Below are 26,073 nucleotides of genomic sequence, written 5' to 3' on the forward strand. Positions count from 1 at the left end.
AATCAGCCGAGACCTCTTGATTCTACCCTTGGGTTCATATGGTCATTGCACAAGTCTTCTCAGACTTGGACATACTGTCCGTTCAGGAAACTGGGAAGAAGATACCATACATCTTCTTGTTTACTTTCTGAGTCATTATTCCACGTTTATTTATTGGCCTCTTGTCAACTTGCCCTTTGTTTTACATTCTTCAGTGTACTTTACTCTATTTCCTCAATTCTTTAGTAAAGGATAATCTGTGCTTGTCTCCATGAAAGTCCTTCTTTCGTATTCAATGGTTGGTAGGATATTTTTTTACACGCTTAGACACCTTGGACATTATTTAGCAATGAAGCTCTTCAGAAAAGTCTGAATTCCACTTTCACATTCACCGTCAATATTGTTGTTCATCAAGAAACTCAGTCAGCTGGACTCTGTTTATTAACAAACACTAGTTTTAAATTCGTGCCAAGCACGTTTGGGTATATAATTAGAAATTTATTATTTATAATTTAAATTTTAATATAATTTTATCACTGTTTTAATATTAATGAGTTAAAATTTGATTAAAATATATTAACTGACTGATTATATCTATTCTGAAAATTCAACTTTAAGAATATTTTTTATATTATAAATCGGTATAATAAATAATTAACATTTTTATTATCTATCTAAAAATATTTTCCTATTTTTTGATTAAATTTAAATCATATTTTTTATTTGATATGTAAAAAAATATTATTTATCATGTATTAGCTTCGTATTTGTCTTGGATTAGACAACATTAGAGTTACAAATGATTACATGATGACCAGTGTTTATCTTAAAATAGAGTTAAAGAAAGTTAAGAACATATAGTATATCTTTCATTATTTATATTTGTTTTTTAAGAGATAACTGTGCAAAACACGTGCGCGTATATAATTCAATATATTTATAATTTAGTTTTTTACGTCATCATAATTTATATAAAAAATTATAATGTATTGAAATTCATGTTGGTCTATCTCTCGTTGTTTATATTTGTTTTTTTAAAAAATAAATCGTGCGAAGCACGTATGAATATATAATTCCAAAATTTATATTTTATGATTTAATTTTTAACGTCATTATATTATTTATATTTAAATTTTTTTGATTTAATTTTTAACATCATTATATTGTTTATATAAAAAAATTACTATGTATTGAAAATTTGATTAAGTATTATTAACAAATTTATTATATTTTCTTGTATAGATCTAACTTTTATAAATGAGTAGCAGAAATAATATATTTTTTAGTATCTATTTATTTATAAGTATGTTTTTAATATCAATATATTTTATCGATAGTAACTTTATTTTTTTCCCTCTTTTAACTAATTATAAATTATGTTTTTTATTTTTCTTTATAAGAAAAGAATATTATTTATCTAGTAACTTCATATTTATTTCGGAGTATAGAGGAGCAATATAGATATATTTTAGAATGCTGATATAGAAGATATCATGTGTAACTGTGTAGTATACAAACACATAATAGGTTTACGTGTTATCATATATAGAGGATGGTTTACGTGTTATCATATATAGATGATGATCATTCTTGTTTTTTTGTAACCTAGCCCTCAGCTTCTGTTTATATATAAGTATATTGATTAATTGTATACACTATATTCAACCCGTTTACAGTTTATACAAACTTTAACCTGACGGTATGTATGAATCCATCAGGGTTCCCATACTCAGGGCATCTGAGTATCCTGTGTGGAAAGTGAAAATGGCTACACTTCTGGAAGCTATTGATCCTGAATACTTGGATAGAATTTATGATGGTCCATACATGCCAACCAAGCTGTCTGCTGCGGTGGAAGATCAACCACAAAAATTGATTCCCAAGGAAAAGAAGGATTATACTCCAGAAGATCTCTCCTCTATGGGTAAGGATGCCAAGGTAAAACTTTTGTTACATAGTGCTCTTGATAATGATATGTCCAATAGAGTCATTGGTTGCAAGACTGCTAAGGAGATATGGGATGCTTTGGAGATAAGATGGCAAGGAACCAAAGCTATTAGGAAGACAATACTCACGCATGAGTATGAGGACTTTGCCTCAAAGTCTGATGAGTCATTAAGTGATTTATATGACAGATTTGTGATATTGCTCAATGATCTGTCATTGGTGGATAAGGAATATGATCTTGAAGATTCAAATATGAAATTCCTATTAGCACTTCCTGAGAAGTGGAATCTGAAAGTCACAACCATAATAGGTAACTATGAACTTGAAGATATGTCTCTTGACGAAATTCATGCAATGCTCAAGACTCATGAACCTGAGATGGAACAAAGAAGCAAGAGACATGGAGGAAAATCTTCGCATTCTTTGTGTAAAGTTAATAATGGAAAAAGAGGAATTTGATGTATCCGATATTCAGATATATGTCGTTCTGGTAGCATTAACAGCAGACACTTTATCCTGCAGTTAGTTGTTTCAAACAAACTTAATTCAGGAATTAAATAAAAACGGCTTTCTTGTTATCTTTGTCAGGCTCCAATTAGTTTTAGATGGCTTCTTCTATTTATAGATCTTACTGCAACTTGGGAGCATTTCTGTTCTTGTTTCTTCTGTTCAGTTTCCCTTGTTTTTCCGCGGTTTTTTATGTAATAGTGATCCATGCACCCTCCTCTTCAAATGTTTAGCATATAGCTCTTTATAGAAATATTTAGTGCTTACTAGTCTTTGTGAACAACCCTAACTGCCTAATTCTGACAAAATATAATTGAAATCAGACCATTCATTGCTAAACTGCTTTGTGTTTTGTCGTAGAATCTTCAAATAACAAACGAAGATTGTGATCATACAGGAAAGAATACAGCACAGAAGGATAAATGAACAAGTACAGGGGGAAAAAAGAAACGAAAGCAAAACCTGAGTCTCACTTGCGTTTGTTCATACAGTCAGCAAGGCATGATGCTGATCTATGATGTTCAGGGAGTGTTTTCCACCACTCAGCAAAGGTAGAGCCAGCAGAAAATTCATGGTCGCCTATTTTTTTCTTGTCATGCCAGTCTTTTATGTCTTTCTCTAGAGTATCAAGCTTTTGCTTTATGTCTTCATACCTCCCATTTCGAAGCTCCTCCACCTCAGCCCAGAAGCACGAGCTCGAGCTTGGCCTGAATTCTGTCCTGGACTCATGCTCAGACCATCTCTGAGTGTATTTGTAGCGCCTCGGCCTCCCTTTTGCCATGTAGGGGCCGGTGTCATCATTCTTCAAGTGTCTATAGTAGTTGGCAATATCTAGGGGTTCAACATGTAGCCGAAAGTCGGTTCCTAGGTTTATCCACTTTTTGCTGACCTCAAATTCATCTGGAAGTTCAGATCTCTTCAGCAACTCAATAATCTCATCCCATATGCCTGCTAGCTCAATCCTCTTAACATTGGCCTTAAAATCCTCAGGGTTGTTCTGACGTTTGAAGGCATCGTAGAAATTCATTTCTCTCCCTTCACATTTAATCTTGTATTCTTTTATATCAGTTAAAGCCTTTTCAATGGCGGCCTCATTACTCTCAATCTTGTCTTGATTTCTTTTCTTTTGCTCCTCTAGTTCGCCAGCAGCCCGAAGACATAGCCTGGCTCTGGTGCTCTGCAAGTTTTTAATTACTCTTAAATATCTTCTTCAGAAATCAAATTAATAACACAGAAAATATGGAACTAGGAGTTGAAGAATAACACATACCAGGCCGAGATCATTCAGAGCAATGTCCGCGGTGGAGTCCTCATCCAAGCTATTGCCAGACGACAGTGGAAGATTTTGCAGGTGATTTAAGTAAATTATGTTTCTCATTTCCAAGCTTTCTTTCAGTTCCGTTCCATAAGACATATGTTCATGTAAGCTTTTCCAAGCAATCCCCACATCTTCGGCTTCACTATCCAACTGTGAACTATAGAATAACATCTGCAGAACAGCTTCTGAATCCTCGACAACCACCAATTTCCCATTCCCAGTGCAAAAGACATATCTGCCAAAGGGCCTGTAAGGGCTAATTTTAATAAAAGTAGAGAAAGTTTCGAGTAGCAAATTTGGACAGCCCATGAGGACACTAGCAGCATAGCTTGCCACAGATGACGCGTTTTTCATCACTTTCCTGTAAAGGCCTTGAGCCTGGACTGATTCAGTCTGAGAAATCGTCGTTTTACTATTTTTCAAGACATTGAGAACTTTCTGCAGTTCTTCTTCCATATGCGAGACAGGAGCAAGCATAATCCGTGGAACAATGTCATACTTCATGACAAAATGTGTGAAGTTCCTCGACCAGTTCTCTCGTCTAATAGCGTGCCCAAAAATCTTGTCACCAATGAGTGGGGATCCGAATGTCAGACAACGAAATGGAATTTGATTATTTCCTAATTTTGGAGTATTCTCCAAAAACCAAAGGGTTGCCAAAATAGCTGTCGGACCCCCTGACGAGTGCCCTGCAAACACTATCTGTTTCCCCTTCTTACGATCCTTTTCCACCTGAAATTCAATCTAGCTGCTATGAGCATGTTTGTCCAGACCTAAAGTTATTTCTACCTTCTGAAAAATGTTTGTTTGTGTAATAAGTTTGAAATTTGACTTAAAGTTAAAAATAAGGCAGAAACTGACTTTAAATCAGAAGTTAGTTTGATGTAATTTTTCCAGTGACTAAATTTTTAAAAGTTTTTTTTTATAAAAGTCAGTCATAAGTCATAAATCACTTTTATTTTTATTATTACATTTTTAATAACCAATAAGTCATTAATAAGTCAAAATTATCCATAAATATATTTTCAGCTTATCAAGTTAAGTCAAGTCAGTAACAATTTTATGCTCATCCAAACATACTCTATATTTAGTACTGTCTTGCTAAGTTGCGTATAATTGCAGCATTACGCAGGTCAAGCAAGTCAACTAACAGTTTTTTCTTTTCTTTTTGCGATATCAAGATGGCGCGATAAGGCCAGAAGCAGTGACAATTTTGCAGTGGCCTCAACTAGGAATGAATTATAAGTAAAGAAAAGGCATACTGAATTAAGTTACCTCAGTTCTGAGTGTTCTGATAATGATCTCGAATTTTTCAGCAAATGCAGCATTCACCTTAGCAGTCTCATTGTTGCCGATGCTTCTCATGGACCGGAACATTTGAAGATCAATATTTTTTTCTCCGAAGGAATTATTGTTGAAGTAGTCATTAACGGTCCATGAACCAGCAAATGCATAGACAACATCAGGTGAGCCGCTTAGTTTGTCGCGACAATAATGTTTCCCTGACAGCCTGTGAGCTTTCGTCGATGCAGACCAGGCTCGCTTGATGAATTCATCCGACACGCCTATCTCCTTGAGCCTGTGATCCTCCATTTTTACTACAGAGCTCCTCTGTTTTGCAAGAACCAGATTCTTTGTTTTTATGATACTTTAGTTCTGCTAATTGATCATATGAATGGAACTGATCACTTTTTTATTACCACATTGCCCTTGCTGCTATTGTGTGAGATGTGAAATTGGTGGTCAATTTGGTCATTGAACAAGTCTACTTGACTTGGTTGTACACATTGAGAGTGATTGGGTGAAGGAAAGTAACAAGAAAATGCCATCCAAGTTCTGGTGTTAATATTCTAAGTTGACTTGGCTCCACTCTCTTTACTTGTCTGTAAGTCCTTTGTATTAGATTCTCTGCTGCTACTTCTTTGTCTATTTTTCTTTAACAAGGGTTATTTTTTATAGTTACTGACTTACTGTGAAAATTTTCTGAATCCTTAAGTAAAGGGTTTGTTTGATTGTTTCACGCTCCGAGATATCTCTGATCCTGTTTTTTCATTTAAACCCTACTTTTTTCCATATTTGGAAGTGCCCAACAATACGGAATTGTTTTTGAACTCCTATTTCTTTTGCAGAGTTGAATGTTAATTTTTTTTTTATCAAAAAGAAGCCTTACTTTTCGTAAGCCAGCTATATATATGTGCATGTTTTGGGAAAAAAAAATACTCATGATTGACTTATAAGTCAGAATCGACTTGTTTGTACCAATCGTGTACAAAATTTCTAATTCAGTCTTAATTTATAAATCAAGAAGTTGAAAATAGTAGATTTTTTTATTGATTTTTTTATAAAAATAATTACTACAAAAATACTATGATCATTTGAAATAATAGTTTATATTTTTTGTTATTATATTTACAATATTTATAATTTACTATATATATCAAAATTTATATTTCGCAACCACTCACTTACAAATGAACTTCACTTCACTTGTATTCACAAATGACAAACCATTCCAAAGCTCTCTTCTAAAAGTCGGTGATCAATCACGATTAGTCACCGATTAATCCCTGTTTCGTAACTCGTCGAACTGATTAAATCTCCGATTAATTACTGATTAATCTGATTAATTCCCGATCAATTCAATTAATCACCGATTAATCTATGTTCCGTGACTTCACCGATTAAGTCCGATTCCAGCTTTTTACAACACTATCGAAAGCATGAATAACAAATGGACCCCTTTTACTTGGATCACATAAGTCTCAAATTCCCCCCTTATTCGGCCTCAAAAGCCCAGTATCAGTTGAATCACATCTGGCCCCAGTCCGATTATAACCCTTTAAGCATGATATCTAACTCACATCGTTGACATGAATTTAGCCTATAATATATATGCTTCCCAAATTAATTACACCGTTAGAATTTGAAATAAGATTTGAGATGGGGGAGAAAACTTTATTCGAATATAAGTTAGGCATGATAATATTGATATTTGCTCGGAATTTTGATTCCTGGGTTTATTTACTTTTGCATTTGAAACTATTACGAATTCTTCGTTTGATTATCCTTAATTCATGTACAGTAATATTTATTATGATCAATTCATTTAAAGTTAAAATATTTGCTAGTTGATTGTTGTAATAAATTATTTTATTGTATTTTAAAATGAAAAGATATTAAAACATATTTCTCATATGCATACCGAAGGGTCATAATCCATCGACTTTAAATTCATTTCAAAATTTTTATTTCTTAACAATTTAAAACCGTTTATAATTTATTGAGAACAATTGGTTGTAAAGGAACCACACTAGGGACTTTGTCAAATATATTGTAATTCGTAAATTACTACGTCTAATTAAAATTTAATTTTCTATCTCGTTTAATCATATATGGCTTTTCTTTGCTATTCGACACATATTTTATTGCATTTATAAAATATAATTAGGAAAATTAAATTATAGGTCCCTGAACTGTTGACGTTTTATTGTCTAGGTCCCTGAACTAAAGATTCTGTATTTTAGGTCACTTAACTTTTCCGTTTTCTGATTTAAGTCCTTCTGTCAAAAAGATTCGAACGGTGTTAACTAGGGTTCCTCCTGAATTTCATACAGATCAAAATAATTTTGAAAGTGTTAGTGATATTCAAACTCAAATTTCAAGTAGTCAGATTGAAACTTGAGTCTGTAGCAACACTCATATGACACCAATTTTCACAAACCAGGTCGAATTCAAAATTTTATAAATTTAGGTCTCTAAATTCGATGAAGAACCTTAAATTTATGGTCTAATTCAAGTTTCAATTCGACTACTTGAACTTTGAATTTGGATATCACTAACACCTTCAAAATTGTTTTGATCTGTATGAAACTCATGAATCCTTGTTAACACCGTTGGAATCATTTTGACGGAAAGACTTATATCAAAAAACGGAAAAATTAAGTGAACTAAAATACAAAATCTTTAGTTCAGGACGACAATAAAAACGTCAATAGTTCATAAACCTATAATTTAATTTTTCCAATATAATTTTATAATCTATTTTTTATTAAAAATATTTTTAAAATAAATAACATAACATTAAAATGCGTGTATCGTCCGGTTCCCCGCACTATAGTGGGTGTTTGTTTCCCGCTTTTAAGCCGGGCTTTTGGTTTATAAGTTAGAAGCACTTATTTCGTACTGTTTGTGTAAAAAGTCAAGAAGCACTTATAATAAGCTAGGAATGCTAGCTTTTGTTTCAGAGCTTCTGCTTATTTCCCAAACACTTTAATCACTTATAAGTCTTAATTTGCTTCTAACTTCTACTCCACTTTTTTATTTTAAGAAAGAAGCACTTATTTTAAACTCACCCAAACGGCCCCATAGTTTACTGACGGACACGAGAAAAATAGCTTAAAAATTGTAAAACCGGAAGGTGTTCGAAAGCAAAAAGGAGAGGGGAGATGGAAGAAGAGAAAGCGGCAGCTTACTACGACGAGCTGACTCGTAAGGGCCAAGGCGCTGCCCGTTTCAAACAGGGCCTCGGCTTCTCCTCTAACGACGCCGTTTCTTCCCATACTAACAAGCTCTCATTTGTTAAAGCAGGAGCTTCTTCCACAGGCCCTGACAACAACAACAACAACACGTCTCAATCTCAATTGGATAAAGAAGCTCAGCTCAAGTCAATTCAGCAAAAACTCTCTAAATCAAAATCCAATCATTCATCAGAGAGAGATCGAGATAGGGAGAGAGATAGAGAGAGGGAGAGACGTCGTAGTCGGAGTCCGAGGAGAGATCACCGGAGTAGAGATAGGGAGAGAGATAGAGATAGAGACAGAGACAGAGAGAGGGAGAGAGATAGAGACAGAGGGAGAGATAGAGAGAGGGAGAGAGATAGAGATAGAGATAGGGAGAGAGATAGAGAGAGGGAGAGGGAGAGGGATACTGGCAAGGAAAGAGATAGAGAGAGGAGGAAGAGGAGTTTATCGCCTCGCGATAAGAGGAAATCAAACAAGGATGGAATTGATTATGCTAAACTTATTCATGGTTACGAAAAAATGGTACTATTTATTTACCCCCTTCTGCTACATCTTTGATTCGAGTTTTAGCTATCATTACTTTATATTATTCCACCATGATAATGGCATTGTATTGGATCATTAATTGATAGGATGCATCATAATCAGCAATTATATCGCTGAGTACTGATCAATTACTATAGATATTGAAAATTAGATTGTGGGTATACTATACGCCTATGCAAATTGTAGGAATGAGTTAGTATAATTTTGACAAGATGTAAGCTCCCTACTATCAATGTCTTTGATGCTAGTGTCTCATGTTCACTACCTTAGTTGCACAACAGCCTCTGTTTCAGCTAAAACGTTGGCCGTCAAAATGACATAAGTTAAAGGAAAAGGCGAGAACTAGTTTTACATTGCTTTGCTAAAGTGGTCTTGGCTACAATTGTTATATCTGATTTTATTTTTTTTCCTTTGCCTCATAATTTGAACCTAAAGCTGGGTATGTAAAAAGAAGTTGGACCTTAGTTTTGCTTTACCTTTACCAAAAAGCACAGAGGTAGTACGTGTCATATTGATACAAGGAGTACACAGGGAGTCGAAGTTTTTGAAATGTGATTTTTTTTTGTTTGCTAATAAAACGTGGCTTCCTTAGGCTAAAGTGATAAACACTTGCAAAATTCCACAATCATTTCTCAAGTGTCGGTTGTTTATTGGTTGTTCCTTAATAGTATTTTTAATTGTCAATGTCAGGATAAGATTTAGGGTTTGTGCAGTTTCCTTGTTTTTAGTAAGCTTGTTGTGATTGTCTACCTTAATTTCATATGATTTTACTATTGATTTATGAATATAAGGTATTTAATAGTTTCACTTGGATTTAGTATTGTAAGCGCTTGACAGGAAGATGCATAAATTGTAATATCATGCTCTTTCTTTGACAGTTGATTCTTACAAAATTTTTGTTTTGGTGAGTAGCAATTGTGATGGTGAAGTTAAGTATGTATATCTTTGTTTGCACATTAGTTGTGACTTGTGAGCCGTGTTTGCTCCGCTGCTTTTTGTCAGTATCCATCAGCACTGATAAAAACCATTATATTTTGGCAACAGTCCCCTGCTGAGAGAGTCAAGGAGAAGATGAAGCTTCAGCTATCTGAAACTGGTATTGATACTTTATCATAAAATGTAATTAGTCATATAGTATGATATATATCATGATATATCTGAATTCCTTATAGATAACTGTATATGTTGTATACCAACTCATTGACATGCTGAACTGAGATTTTAATGGTAAAAGAAATATAACGTTAAAATTTGCATCTATACAAGGAACCCCCACATGTTTACTATCTAAAGGCTGTACCTAAGCAGTAGCATATCAGTCTTGAGCAAAAACTAATCTACGTATATTACTAGTGCTGTTATCAGTCTTTAACCAACTATTTTGCATTTTCAATGCATGTACTATACATTTTTTTTTGTTTACAGTGTTTGTGCTACTAATTGGCCATTTGGGATGCAATTTCACTGGAATCATTAGATGTCCTTATATATTTATATCAGCTTTACTCCAATTATTGTGCATCTGTAGTCTGTAGTTTCATACATAAATAATTGTCTATGCTTCCAGCCTTTTACTCCTTCATGTATTGTTTCGTATAGATGTTAATGCGATAATGCTCGACTTACGTGCAGCTAAAAAGGATGCAACAAATGGCAAGGGTCCCGGATGGGAACGCTTTGATTTTGACAAGGATGCACCTCTTGATGATGAGGAGATCGAAGGTTAATAATGCTATTCATTATGTAATATATGAGTGTTAATATAATATTTTTATATATCTAATCACATGAAGTATGTTTCAAGTGGCTCTAGTCGCGTGAATGCATAGTAACTAAAGTAAACTTTGCACTAGTATGCTGGTCCAAAGCGACGGTGTCTTTGCAGTTCTTAACTTATTTTGGTCTTCAAAAATTATTTTGTAGTTGACAAGTTTTTTATAACTTGTGGAATAGCATATAGTTTAGTTGCATTAGATATTATGCGGATCATTGATGACTTGCGCATCCCATGTTGCCAAGCTGTTGAAAGGAAACTAGGAAGTAGAATTTGCCAGTTGCTGATATAAATAATTTTTGTTTATTTACCTCGTTAAAATGCACACTTTTACTGTTAATAAGTAATAATCCATTGTAGAACTTAGTTAGCTCTAGTTTGTTAGGGAAGTGGACTGAGTTGAGTTTCTTCAATCACAGCTGCAGATGATGACAAGGAGTTGGTTAAGCACATAGGTCAAAGCTTTCGATTCTCCACAGTTGAGGTATTGCTTATTCAATCCATTATCAGATGTCAGCCAGTTTAGTGTTTTCCATTTGTGTTATATTAACATCTTTTTGTACAGACAAAAAATGAGGAAAAACTCAAGGCCGCTCATGATGAGGCCATGTTTGGAGCTCCGACTTTTGCACCAGCAGTCGGTACAGACACTGAGGTGGAAGAGGAGGAAGACAAAAGGGAAAACCCTGTGAGTCTTATAAGTGACCAGGTGAGAAAATTTATGCATCTTGTAGTTGCTATTTAAAATTGCGCCACTCCATGTTTTTAAGGACTTTCATGTTTCTTACACCAGGTTCTGGCCATGCAACAAGGTTCTTGGAGAGATCGTGCTCGTAAAGCTTGAGTGGACTAGTATGTAGCTAGTCTGATGTCTCTGCACTGGATTGATAAATTGATTAGGAAGGAGTTCAAAAGGTCCAATTAACCTGATTAGCCCCCTTGCCTACCATGTAATTGTAGTTTTGTTTAATAGCAGCAGGTGACTAGTGTCTTACTGAATTTGTATAATAATTTTAAAATTTTGACCAGAAAGCAGAAGGCACGTATATTAATATATTTTTTTTCTGAAACAGTGCTCAGTTGTATAAAATCTTTAAAGATGGATGTAATCTGTTAGCTGGATTTGTTGATAATTGACACCGGAAAGGTGAACATTAAGTTTTTGAAAACTTGAAGTTCTTAGAGTTTATTGCAAAACGCACCCCTTTGGATTTTCGAAAAAGCATTTACGGCCTATACTTTACATAATTGCACTTTGCAACCCGCTGGTTCGTTTGACGTGTCACTTTGCATCCCTTCCGTTAATTTTGACGGTTAACGTTAAAATTCTCAGGGGTAGTTTGGGATTTTTTAAAAAATTAATTTATAACCAGATTTTATTTAATTTTTTTAACCCTCTAAATGATATTTTTTGAAAAATCTTAAAGAACGAAAGTTGTAGATAATGAAATGATCCTTTTAAACAATAAAGTCAAAATTATTGAAATCTTTTTTGTAATTGTTTAATACATTACAAAAAATGGAGATCTTGTAAAAATTCGTGATAAATTCAATTAATTTCGGATTTCGATGATTTTTGATGATTCGGACAACACTTTAAATTGCCCATAACTTTCGAATTTTATTTTGAACTTGGAATTAAATAAAATCTACTTTAATTGAATTTTAAAATAAAAAATGAGTTGTAAACATTATTTCGAAAATATTTCGAAACATAATATGAGGAAACAACATGAACGAAAGTTATAGGCAATTGAAAGAGTTTTCCGAATCATCAAAAATCATCGAAATCCGAAATTAATAAAATTTATTACAAATTTTTACAAGATCTTTATTTTTTGTAATGTATTAAACAATTACAAAAAAGATTTCAATAATTCTGAATTTCATTGTTTTAAAAGGATCTTTTCATTATCTACAACTTTCGTTCTTTAAGATTTTTCAAAAAATAACATTTAGAGGGTTAAAAAAATTAAATAAAATCTGGTATAAATTAATTTTTTAAACAATCCCAAACTACCCTGAGAATTTAACGTTAACAGTCAAAATTAACGGAAAGAGTGCAAAGTGACGCGCCAAATGAACCAGCGGGTTGCAAATTGCAATTATGTAAAGTATAGGCTGTAAATGCTTTTTCGGAAATCCAAACGGATGCGTTTTGCAATAAACTCAAGTTCTTACTGATATGTCAAGAGTTTAAGACCCCTAGTTCCTTAAAAGGCTAGAAGTGTGATGATGATAGCGAGGAGAGAAACATATGAAACTTCCTGTATATAGTAAGCAGAAGAGGAAAAAATGCTGTCAACTTCTGCAGAGTTGCATTAAAAAAGGTTTCACATCTTTTGCCATCCAGCTGTTTCTGAATTTATTAAACCGGGTAACATGAAATAGCCTTTGTTAAAAGACTTGGGTTGCAGAAATTGAGAATTAAAAATAGGGATAAATATCAAGTTGGTGACTCGTTTTGTCCAAATGTATCAATTGAGTGACTGATTTCTAAATTGACTCAAATTAGACACTCATTCGAAAAATTTGTATCAAAAATATTACTCTATCGTTAGTCAAAATTTTGAAAATATTATATATTTAGTTTCACACATTTTTTATGAATGGTATTACATCCAAATGAAAGATTCCGAGTCCTACTATTTTTGCTAATATTTTTAGATTTTTAAAATTTTATCAACTATTTATTTTTAATTTTTTGATTGTTTTATTTGATTTAAATAAAAATAAATAGGAGATAAATTTTTAAAAATCTAAAAAGATTATCTAAAATACTAGAACTCGGAATCTTTCATTTAGATGTAATACCATTCATAAAAAATGTGCGAAACTCAATATATAGTACTTTCAAAATTTCGACTAACGATAGAGTGATATTTTTGATACAAATTTTTTTAATGAGTGGCTCATTTGAGTCAATTTAGGAATCAGTCACTCAATTGATACATTTGGACGAAACGAGTCACCAACTTGATATTTATCCCATTAAAAATATCCGGTTGACTTATTTATTCAGGATATATTGAAATTTTTTCAATAAATCAAAGATTTTTAGTCAAATCGAGGTGTAATTTAGTCGGTAAATATTTTTTAAAGATTGATCGAAAATATTAAATAATTGAGGATTTTTAAAACGCAAAATGTAGCAAGTAAACATAGATATAGCCTATATGGCAAGAAAAAAATGGAGATAATATACTACTTGCTCGAATTGTAGTCATTATAGAAATCGGGGATTGGAACGACAACCTGAAATTATAATCGTTATAGAAATCGGGAATTGGAACAACTAATCCGTTAATCTACCAATTCAGAATTTATAGCTGATTTATCGGGGATTTTAATCAAATTGACAATAATATTTTTTAAGAATTAATCGAAAATTTTTAGAACACCGGAAATATACAAGTATTTTTAGCAGTACTGTGCTGACTGCTGTCACAGCCACCTATCTGACTAATCCCTCGTGTCGTTCACCATCTTTTAATATATGACAGGTGTGGGAGAAACACCACAGAGCAAAATTATGAGTACAATTCAGCACAACAATGGTAGAATGAAAAATTCAAGTTTGAGAATTGAGCTCCTCTCAATGAATAAAATATTGCCAATATATATCTCAGGATTCCTTAGCTTCAATTACAATCAACTGACAACTTCTATAGCAAAATTTTCCAGCAGAGTACTGACATTCCCTAATAGGGAGAATTCTCCCATGCTATCTCATAAAATATATTATAAAACTCGTTTAGCCTATTCAGCTAAGTTTCTTTCTTGCATTCAAGCCTGTCACAATAGGACAAACGATAACGTACAACTTTGGAATGAAAAGGAGATGGTCACATCAGATATCTAAGTTTTCCCTCGAATTTCATTGCCACGGGCTAACCGGATGTGAATAAGCTGCTTCATGGTAAGATGACATTTATTGAGGGAATTGCTCAACATCCATAGCAGGTAAACCAGATTGTTCCAATCTTATCCCTCTCAGTAAACTTTTCGCTTGTTCCTTCTCCTGCAATAGTGCAAGTAGAAGTATAGATAAATTTAATATTTTTGTATTTTATAACAAACATGCAAGAACTCCAAGTAAAAGGTCGTACTAGCAATTAATGTTTCCAGAAAGAAAGGTGATGCAACTTACAGGGCCAGTATAGTCAAGCAGACGGGTACAATACATTGATGCTTCTTCAAACCTCTTTTGATCTTTGCAATGCTGACCAAGAAACAACAAAGCTTCTACCATATTTGGTCCTTCCCTTTCTTCGTCTTCCATCCTTTCCAAATCCTTTCTGTAATAAAATGCTGCCTCTTCAAAACGCCCAAGCTCCTTGTGCAGCTTTGCTAGCTGGTGAAGAGCAATTGCTTCCCGGTCATTGCAGTTTGATGCCCTCCTGTAACACTTTATAGCCTCCTCAGTCATATTAAGCTGTTCTGTTTCATAACACTGAGCCATGGCAATCCACAACCTGGAATCATTAGGCTGCAAAAACACTGATTTTCTAAAGTAATGAAGGGCATAAAACGGCATCCCCATCATTTCATATGCTTGTCCTAATCCATACCATGCTCGATAATCACATGGATTGATATCTACAGCTCGCCGATATGCATCAATAGCGGCGGGGGTGTTTTTCATCTCAACATACTCATGTCCCATTAGTGTCCAAGCTGATAAATATTTTTTATTCAATTTTAGTGCTCTCCTGAAATACATGACTGACTTCTCATGCTGCCCTTTTAAACTGTAGTAATTACCAATAATGCAGCATGATTCCGGCCTGTACTTATCTGTCATAAATACTCTGTGGGCAAGATAACTTAGGGCTGAATAGCATTCTTTTGCATACAGCACATTAGAATACATATCCATATCTTCCACCCGGTAAGGATCATTTCTTAAAAGCTCTTCAAATATGACTTCTACTTGTTCAAATTCCCTCAAATTGTACTGGGCTTTAGCAATTTGAGCATGGATGTAGTTGCTAGAGACAAAAGTACCTTGCAAATACTCGTACTTTGCCAAGGATTCATTATGCATTCGGAGTTCATGGTAGGCACTGGCAAGAAAGAAGTCCTTCATCCAATGGTTACTGAGATTAAGGCTGTTCAATGTATCAGCTGTAGTGCATAAACTCTGCAGCTCAGACCAAGCATTCCAGTTCCAAGGGTAGCTATTTACAGACTCCACAAGTACAGTACATGCAAGATTATCATTGCCTTTTTCTTTGAGAACAAGACCATACAGGTACAGACCAAAGGAATCAATTGAACCATTTTTCCGAAGCACAGACAACTCCCTCTCAAGTGAAACGAGTTCCTGGTTTGAAGCTTCAGTTTTGCCCAGGGGTCCTTCAAGCTCAATAATTTCTTCTTCTTTTCTCTTTTCTCCAGCCTGTGTAAGACAAATAGCATACGTACCAATTACATTCAGTGCTTTGTCAACTATTATTATAATTCATGACTTTAGTTGACAACTCATTAGAGTCTAATTTGCGCTAGCTCTTCACATTCTATCATCACGGATTTGGCAAGAGACTCCGTTGGATTGGTGGCGGTTAGTGTATTGACGGTTGTTGCCAAACATCGCAGTTTGATATCTCCGTTTCACATCATTGTCACCCATCATCGACAAACAAAAACTGTTTAGGTAAGTCCCATGTGAAGAAGGCCATGGGCTAAGGTATCTTAATATTTATATCACACACTATATTATTTATTGTGCACTAAGCCGGGGGTCTTCACGGAAACAGTCTCTCTGCCTTAAGGGCAGGGGCAAGGCTGCGTACATCTTACCCTCCTCAGACCCTGCTCTAAGCGGGATATACTGAGTATGTTTAGTTTGGTTTGGTTTCTTCACATTCTATCAAAACTATGACATCAATCAATAACATTTCACATGTTTAATCCTATTGATAACCTTGAGCAAAATACAGAGATGTTGATGATTAAGCGTGGACTTGAAAGCAGTGTCATTAAAGGCAAAAAGCGCACATATTAATTAATATAAATTTTTATATATTAAGATAATCGGACATGCTGAATACTATCTATAAACTCAAAAAAATGAAAATTAGATAAATAAAATAGGCTCATGTGTCAGTACTAGATATATTTAGAAGTGGATAAAATGCATTGGCCATTCCTGAATTGCATTGAATATTTGTAGCCATTAAGAAGTCTTGTACCGGTGCTTTGTTAGGATTTGTGTTGGATGATTGAGGCGGCTAGGTTTTTTGGAGTGTATATATGACTAAAAATCTAGTAAGTATGATTTACTAGGCTTTTAAACAAGGCCCAATAAAACAAAATATTGACCAGCCTATTAAAATTATGCCCAGATCTAATAAAAACACCCATTCACACAAAAGCAGGCTTTTTCTAGATTTTTTGCGCTTTGAACTTCAGCATTTAGCGCGCATAAAGCGGGGCTTTTGAATATGCTCTGCACTTCGGAAAAGCAAAGCCGAATAGGTTCGCTTTGAGCTTAAGCGGAAGTTTAAGCACGCTTTTGATAACCATGCTTGAAAAAACACAGAACTAATTATATACAAACTCTTCTAATCAGCACTTGTTTTTGGAATCCATGCATTTATGACTATTTCATCAAATTATATAAATGAACAACCTTCAGATAAACCAAAGTGAGTGCCTTTGCATTGAAAGGCCAGGAACAACAAATAGTATACACGACATCCAGAGAGGCAAAATGCAATTTGTGCAGTTGACATATCTATTTACTCAGCTAGGCAACGAACACAATATATACTCTATTAATGCAAGTGAAAAGTAACCACAATATCCATGGGCCTCATTTTTTAATTTCACTTGTCGACGGGCAAAAATTTCATATTCAATTGACTATTATGATTCAAATCTTATATAATATATACATATATATGTATGTATTCCAATAGAAGAAAAAAAGATAAACCTTTTAAGTTGCTCGCCATCCAGCCACATATATCATGAAAAAGATTCTTCATATATAGGATATAATTCAATTTTCATGGCATCACTCAATCGAATCAACAATCAATTGCTCAACATAATTAAAGTTGTGAAAGTATAAAGAAACCAAGTAAAGAGCATACATATAGGACATAATTCAATTCGCATGGCAAAAGTCAATTAAATCAACAATCAACAGCTCAACATAATTTAAGTTGTAAAAGTAGAAACAAACCAAGTAAAGAGCGTAACATCTCAAGAAAAATGCCTTCTTCCCAGTCTGGTCACGGAGCACATGAGCAGCACGCCTATACTCCCTACAATCAAAATAAGACTTGGCCAGAAGGTAAAAATCATTGTCCATCTCCTCATTGTCTTCCTCTGGCACCGGAGTAGAAATATAAGAAATCCCAGCAGCAGGAGTGGAAGTTGACTCATTTGTCCGATACCGTCTCCTAATACTAGAACTTCCTCTCTGGAATCTAGTATGAGATGGGGTGTTCTTTGTATTTGATGGGTCAATCTCAATCCCCATCAACTGTTCAGCTGCCCTGTAATCAAGAAACACACACACACACACACACATGACACATACATCTCAAGATTTGTTCAAAACCCATCAAAATTGAATCTTTACTATATGGGCACACACAAAAAATTGAATATAACCTCGGTATAACCAAAACCCAAGTAATTTCAAGATTGAATCTTTACTAAATGGGCACTCACAAAAAAATAAATATTATTGCAATGCAAGCAAAACCCAAGTAATCCTAATACTTGTTTAAAACTCACCAATATTGAATCTCTGCTATGGGCACTCACAAAAATTGAATATCAATGCAATATAAGCAAAACCCATGCCATTACAAGATTTGCTTAAAGACCATCAAGATTAAATCTTTGCCAAATGGGTGTCAATAAAAACTGAATATTAATGTAATGCAAGCAAAACCCATGTCGAATCAAGAATCAATTATGAAAAAAATCAAAAATTTGAAATTAGGGTTTATGAGATTGGGTACCATTTGGAGGCAGAATAGAGACAACGATCGCTTAGATGACGAATTGCAGTTCGGAGCTCCGCTCTACAACTCTCCTTTGTACCCATTATTAATCAACCCTTAACTCTCAACTCTCTGCTTGTTGTTTATACTCTGGCCAAAGTATATATGTATGTGAAGTGGTGTTTATATTTAAGCTGTGTACTCTTTAAGCGTATGTGTTTGTGAGTTTACTGTTAAGAAGAAATTTCAAAATTTTCAAATGACAATGTTGCGGCGCGTCCGCGCTTGGCCTGATTTATTATCCCGATAATCAATTTGGTTCCGAGATATAAGAAATAACTTGTTATCTCAAAAGATATCGTACAATCAAATTAATTTATGATAATTTTTAAATTCACCAGTAAGATAAATCTGAAATTCATGCAATTTGTTAGCATTATCATACTTATCAACCATCCATAAATTAGGATTAATGAACTAAATTAATTTTGATCATTATATATTGAACCAAAATAAAAAGCTCAACCATCTATAAATTAGGATTAATCAACCAACTTAATTTTTATCATTATATATTGAACCAAAACAAAACCGTCATGATTATCGAAAGATAGTAAAAAATCATAAGAAATCTTGTATTAGTTACTTCTATTAGAAAACAAGCAGGTGTAATGCCTACCCGATGATAAAATTTGTTGACACGAGGAAGACCATATTTTAGTAAAATGTTTTAATTTTTTGCCAAACAATGAATTATTATTAATAAAATAAATATGTGACGACTATTAACGTATTTTAATGGCAAGCCGGCGACCATTGCAAAAGCTCCAAAGCCTCGAGAGACTCTGAATGGCGGGGCTATTGTTTATTGGGCTACTCTTTGACAAGAGCCCAAATCATACTCTCTCGGGCTACTATTAAATGGGCCACGCTTGAGCTGAAGCCCAGATCATTCTCTCCCTCACACACAAATGAACTTTGGAGAGTGTTTTTATTGGGATTTTGAATGAATTTACTTTTGCAATCATAAAATCCGAGAATATTCGATTGAGATTATTTAGAATCTATTAAAATTATAGAGTATTTTATTGAAATTTTAAATCATGCTACAAAATCTGATGGTATTGAATCAGGATTTTTAATTATATTTTAAAATCTGATGGTATTCAATTGAGATTATTTAAAATCCATTGAAATATGATGGTATTCAAATTCTGATGGATTTTTTTGAATTTCATAAAATGATGAATTTTGTGGCATTTCTCGGTGTGTTTTAAGTTTTTTGAAATCCCACCAGAATTCATGATATTTTGAAGCATTGTTTTTAAATTCTAAAGAATCCATATCAACTCTACGACATTTTATGAAAAATCCGCACAAAATCAAAATCTCATACAATCCATTAAAATCCATACATTGAAAATAATTCATTAAAATCTCAATCCAATACATCTCCTTATTTGTGTTTTCATATTATCAAATATAAAAAACTTAGTTTGTTTTTTCATAGTATCAAATGTTTATATTTGGACTTATTAACATTAAGTGTGTATTTGTAATAGCTACAATTATTCAGGACTTCAAAATTATATTTAAATAGAGAGGAGGAAGCATAAATATGTTCAAAATTTGAGCTAAACACAGCCTGACAAGATCTTAGCAACAAACTTAAATTCATACTTACAAAGGCAAAATCACGTGTACAAGAAGAAGAAGTAATGAAATGAAAGAACTCTACATAGCATAACTAGAATCTAGCTAAAGATCTTTTCAAGAAAATGGTTATATACGCATGATGATTCGAGGATATGAACAAGCGTGGTTCAGTTTGATGCGGTTTTAGTCATCCGATTAACTATTTTTTATGGGTGGTTTTCTGATATTTGTCCTTGATCCACATAAACCCACCTTTCACTTTCTTAGCTCCCGTAGAAGCTACCGTCTTTGTTTTCTCCAACCCTTTAGAAGCCACCGCACTTGTACCACTCTTCTGGGATGTTTTCTGGGAATATTCCGGCAAGGGGTCCCACTGATCAGCCCATGATGTTCCATACGAGTTGTTGTAGTTGTTTCCCAAGTCCATCCTGACAGATACTACTGATACTTGAAGTCTCGACCTCGAACGAGATACAATAATCTTCGATATGTGATCTGTAAAATGATCTTCGCACCAGAGAGATGAGAATTATGTATGCGTTTTTGTTTGTGTAATTTGAGGAACAGAGTATTTATATAGAGAAATGACGTGTTTGTTACTTTGTTTAGCGTATGGAAAGATATTACATGAAGCGTAAGTAATGAGGTGTATTACACGGTCAAGATTCAATGGCTAATGATAGACTTCGGTAGAATATTAAACGAAGGGCTGCGCTGACGTGGATTAATCCACGTGTAATATATGATCCGCCACATTTCTTAAGTAAATATTTTCTGCATGTTGCTCATGTTTGACTAATGGTATCACATGATCAGATTAGTGGTTTAAGAATGTTCTAGATCGTATTAGCCTGTGTGGTTGTTTATCTAATTGGGACAAACTTGACACCTATTTCAGAATATTTAGAAAATCTTATTTATAGATAATTTAAAAAATAATATTAGATATTAAATTAATATTTAAATATTTATAAAAAGAATTTAAAAAAAAATTATAAGATAATACATGTTGTAATCCTCCACTGTTATTTTGAGTGATCGACCATAACTGCATCATCATAAAAAACGTTTATCACTGAATCGACATCATAAAAATTTTGCAGATCTGTAATCCCACATGATGAACAGCAGAAAATCAAAACAAAAACAAACTCTCACAAGGAGAGACGAAATCAAACCAAATAAATTGGGACCTTATCGGAAAAAAAACGAGAGATGAATTAAGAAAAGCAAAACACAAAAAACGAGAGATTAGTATTTTATTTATTCAAAATAACAATCATAGAATAAATACAATTCATATTTAAGATTTGTACGGCAATACATTTCTTATTTTTAATTATATATTAATATAGGAAATATAAAAAAATACAATTCTTTTTCAAAAGTTATAAAATTTATAATTTTTTTTTTGAAACCAAAAATTTATAGTCTTATTTTATTAAATTTTTTCAAATTATATCACATAATATAAAGGAGGATACGAGGGCAGTGAGGTGGCGGGTTTAGAATTGTTGATTTAGTTTAATAATTTTCTTAGATTTTAAATAGAAAATAATATTATAATCTAAAAATCAGGTTCAAGGATTGTAAGGGTAATACAATTGTTTTTTAAAGGTAATACAATTTTTTTTTTCTTATTTAGGAATCGTAAAAGTAGTAGGATTATATTTATTCAAAATAACATTCACAGAACAAATACAATTCATATTCAAGATTTGTACGGTAATACAATTTTTATTTTTAATTATATAATAATATAGGAATTATAAAAAAATACAGTTCTTATTTTCAAATTTTATAAAATTTATAGTCTTGTTTTATTAAAATTTTTCAAATTATATATCTCATAAATTATATTACATAAATTTGTACAAACCTGATTTAAAATATGCAAGACAACAATCAAACAATATATATATATATATATATATATATATATATATATATATATATATATATATATATATATATATATATAAGTACCAATAGCGAGTCTAGAATTGTTTGATTTAGTCTTATAATTCTCTTAAATTTCGAATAGAAAATAATTTATAATTAAAAAAATTAGGTTTAAGGATTGTAAAGGTAATACAATTCTTTTGTAGAGTTAATACAATTCTTTTACTTATTTAGGAATCGTAAAAATAGTAGGATTTTATTTATTCATAATAACAATCATTGAACAAATACAATTCATATTCAAGATTTGTATGGTAATATAATTCTTATTTTTAATTATATACTAATAAAGGAATTATAAAAAAGAAATACAATTCTTATTTTCAAAAGTTAAAATACTTGTATTCTTTTTTCTTAATTGCTTTTTAAATTATATATCTAAAAACTTATATGACATAAATTTGTATGAACCGGATTTAAAATATGCACGACGACAATCAATCAATGTATATAAATAATCAAATTTTTATACGGAGTCTGCATCAAATTAAAACAACTAGATACACTCTAATCTCACTACTCCTGTATATTTGCTCCTAGTAATCTCACTACTCCTGTATATTTGCTCCCAGGTTGACTGACTCCTGTTTTGAGACCAGATCCAATTTCAATTCCAGACAAGTATATAAGATAGATATCTCAGTTCCGGACAAGCATACTACCACTACAAGAACCGGTGCGACCATACAAATTTCACATGAGATTTGCAGACCTATAGCAAATCAATTAACCATGTAATTGAAGTAAATGTGTTTCATCCTACTGAATATGTTCGAATTAATGGGTCGAATCAATGAATTAACTAGGCAGCCAATTGATTTATGTGGTGGGTTTGGATTAATATGGTAGGTTTGAAATTCACATGATCTTGCCTTAGTAGACACATCAGAGTTTTATTTTAACTGTCTAAAGGTGTCGTAAATGGAAAAAATAAAGAGTTTGTGTTAGCTTAGTTTATTGTTTGGATCATATATCTTTATTACCCGCTTCCATAGCTGTGTCAATAGAAATGGAAAATCGGATTCGAACTAGAACTGAGGAGGCTTTTGCTAAAGATGATATTATATTCTTGGTTGTAATTTTTTATCTTCCTTTTAATCATTCTTTTATACTTATTGAATAGTGTCTCTGTGTCTCAAAATGTATAAAGGTCAATCAAGTGGATAAATATCCAAGAAAAGTGATACCGATTGTTGTTTTTGGTGACATAAAACTATGTTTTTGTGTTAAATTTACGGCAACTCTGAGTTTGTAATTTGTAGTAGATTATAATATTTATCATGAATAATTTAAATTAATTATATATCATTTTCTGTAACCACATATGTTCCTTTCATGATGTCAAAGATTTCGAGCTACTACTTAAGTTATTAAATTTAATGAACTACACATGGAGTAAGCTTTTGATCTTTTTATATAGTGTACTAGCAGTTCTTATATCCAATTTTTTGAAGTCAGGGCACTTTAGTAATTATTTTCATATTTATTTTTTTTCAATATTTAATATGATAGTTATACGTAATGTAAAATTTGATAGAGTTATTATTTATAACTTCTATAATTATTCTCGGTATAGAGGTCATACATACAATGTTTTAAAGTTTTTTTGTTAGGCAATTTAAATTTTTTTTTATATTTGGTTATACTACTGGCAAACATCAATTTAAAATTTAATATTTTGCATTTGCAGGCATACAATTTTTTAGAATTTTTTTCTTTGCCAAACAGACTTAATTACTTGATACCGATAAGTCCAATATTCAAAGTTTAAATTACACCATATGGATCAATGGTTTACTCTAAGATGTCCTTAATCAGGTACCTAACAGGTCAATACGTTTATTGCAGCACTATCCGATTATAATCATTACATGATTAATTAAGAAGTAACCAAGGTGAGCTATAATAAAGCCGTATTGGACATAGAATCACATAGTTATTTGTGTGCATTATAAATTTACTATAATAATTTAATAAACATTTAATATGAAATTAATCATTATTACAACTTTATAGTTAATTAAATAATAAAATAAATTCTACAATTGGTTAGAGAAGGATAAAAGGGGATCGAGATATTGTTAAAAAAATTAATTAAATCAATTACTTTGAGATCAATTGTTTATTTAATATTTCAAATACGATTTAACACAAATATGATTGTAATTTAAAATTGGTATATTATCTTATTTGATCAACAATACAAATTAATCATATAAGTTTGACATAGTTAAATTTAATTTAATTTGATCTAGTTAAAAAATGTTCTTTTAAAAAAAATCTGAAGGCAACGAAGTAATTATTCAAAAAAATCCTACTCTTACGTCTACCGATCCATCCGACCCGACCCTCCATATCGTACCCGTTTTCTCCAAAAATTGAACCTTTAAAAAATTCAAGTCAAAGAAAATGTCCACTTTACCGGTGCATCAACGACGTGAAATCCTACTCCGTTTACCTGTTAAATCTTTAATTCGATTTAAAGTAGTTGAAAAAGCTTGGAAAACATTAATTGAAGACAAAATTTTCGTGATTGATTACTTTAATCATCATGCTGAAGATGGAGTTCTTGTGCATAAATATCAAATCTAAATAATGAAGAGAGAGTAATATGTCATTCGTCAAAATATTTGCAAATTGTCGGTTGCGTAGAGGGATGGTTTGCCTGCGTAATATAAATAATTTTTGTCTGTGGAATCCGACGCTAAATTAGTTAGTTAAATTTACGCTACCACCTATGTTTCTTGGTACGTTTCATAATTACCATCTTAATCGTGCTCGTCTTAAGAACACTGGACTTGGTTTTAATCGTTCAACTAAAGATTATGAAATCGTGGTTTGTTATGAACTGCGTAATTCGACAGTTATTGGGATGTATTACTCTTCTGATGATGCCATTTGGCATAAATTCAAAGTTCTTGATTGTTTAGTAAATCCAGATAGCATTTCTTTGTACAATCTGGATCATACATCGCCCTGTGTTACCACTGATTATTCTTTATACTGGGCCAATTGGTCTACGATGAACGGCAAGTACGAAATCTTTTCAGACTTAAGAATCGTCGAATTTGATGTTGAAAAAAACAAGTTTAAGCCTCTTCCTGTGTTTTGATATCCTAGTTTTCGGGCACGCCATTTTGTAACGAAATTGAAGTACAATGGACAATTTGTGTGTGATGTGTAGAAAAAAAAAGAGAAAGCGAACCAAAAATAACTTCAGAGAATGTAGGAGTCGTGGCGTGAATTAACACTGCTTTAAAATTGAATTTGCTTCTTAGGTGTAGTACAAAGAAATAGATTGAAAACACTATTGATCATTTCCCAAAAATATACTTATATCTATATCTATATGAGAGGAAAATTGTTTTTGTGTATATTCAAACATAAGAGGGAGACTTTTTTTATAAGAGCTAAAACTTGTAATTCCAAGAATTACCAAAAAAACACCATTAATTCAAGGAGGTAAAAAGGATCCAAAATGAAAAGTCACAAACTGAAAAGTTTTGAAAATTTTTCTTTTAAAGCAAATTATAGAAATAATATTTATATTAATATTAATTCTTACATTCCCCAATATGCTGCAAAAGAAAATAATTTAAGTAATGCAATTGGCAATGGATAGTCGATTTTAAGCATCAATATCTTGTGGACTTGAATTGATACCGGTGCATACAAACATGCCTCAAAACCATGTGAGGTAGAAAATCCTTGAACCTCTCACGTTAGTTAGTGAAAACATATTTGCGCATTTTAACCTTTATCAAATCAAGAAATGATTTCGCAAATTATATTTTTCTTATAAAAGTGCCTCCACATTGTACCTGAATTTTCGTGAACGCAGCCAAATGACTCTCATAGGGGGTTGGGCATAGCCCCCACATTCACATAGGTAAGTTCATC

General features: G+C 32.6%; 4 protein-coding genes across 5 annotated transcripts; 2 read left to right on the forward strand and 2 right to left on the reverse strand.

Annotated features, from left to right (window-relative positions):
- The first annotated feature begins 1,743 nt into the window (after positions 1–1,743).
- On the forward strand, positions 1,744–2,385 carry LOC108195023 (uncharacterized). Its single transcript, XM_017361961.1, has one exon. The coding sequence runs from the start codon at positions 1,744–1,746 to the stop codon at positions 2,383–2,385; it is 642 nt and encodes a 213-aa protein (XP_017217450.1).
- Positions 2,386–2,743: 358 nt separating this feature from the next.
- On the reverse strand, positions 2,744–5,533 carry LOC108193174 (protein EDS1). Its single transcript, XM_017359711.2, has 3 exons — positions 5,027–5,533; positions 3,704–4,483; positions 2,744–3,610 (listed from the first exon to the last, which is right to left on the reverse strand). Exons 1-3 carry the CDS (start codon positions 5,342–5,344, stop codon positions 2,903–2,905), a joined length of 1,806 nt encoding a protein of 601 aa, XP_017215200.1. The 5' UTR covers positions 5,345–5,533; the 3' UTR covers positions 2,744–2,902.
- Positions 5,534–8,127: 2,594 nt separating this feature from the next.
- Positions 8,128–11,663, forward strand: LOC108194002 (uncharacterized). Of its 2 annotated transcripts, none has more exons than XM_064082242.1 (6): positions 8,128–8,793; positions 9,820–9,913; positions 10,450–10,539; positions 11,011–11,075; positions 11,157–11,300; positions 11,385–11,663. In XM_064082242.1, exons 1-6 carry the CDS (start codon positions 8,197–8,199, stop codon positions 11,433–11,435), a joined length of 1,041 nt encoding a protein of 346 aa, XP_063938312.1. In that variant the 5' UTR covers positions 8,128–8,196; the 3' UTR covers positions 11,436–11,663. The 2 variants fall into 2 exon arrangements, with proteins under 2 accessions (XP_063938312.1, XP_017216369.1); XM_017360880.2 differs by having other exon boundaries at positions 8,131–8,793; positions 9,862–9,913.
- A 2,491-nt stretch (positions 11,664–14,154) lies between these two features.
- LOC108193374 (anaphase-promoting complex subunit 8) lies at positions 14,155–18,822 on the reverse strand. Its single transcript, XM_017359992.2, has 4 exons — positions 18,574–18,822; positions 17,784–18,099; positions 14,742–15,992; positions 14,155–14,612 (listed from the first exon to the last, which is right to left on the reverse strand). Exons 1-4 carry the CDS (start codon positions 18,657–18,659, stop codon positions 14,523–14,525), a joined length of 1,743 nt encoding a protein of 580 aa, XP_017215481.1. The 5' UTR covers positions 18,660–18,822; the 3' UTR covers positions 14,155–14,522.
- Between the last annotated feature and the right edge of the window lie 7,251 nt (positions 18,823–26,073).

This window comes from Daucus carota, chromosome 7, assembly GCF_001625215.2.
Source record: "Daucus carota subsp. sativus chromosome 7, DH1 v3.0, whole genome shotgun sequence".
Taxonomy (NCBI): Eukaryota; Viridiplantae; Streptophyta; class Magnoliopsida; order Apiales; family Apiaceae; genus Daucus; species Daucus carota.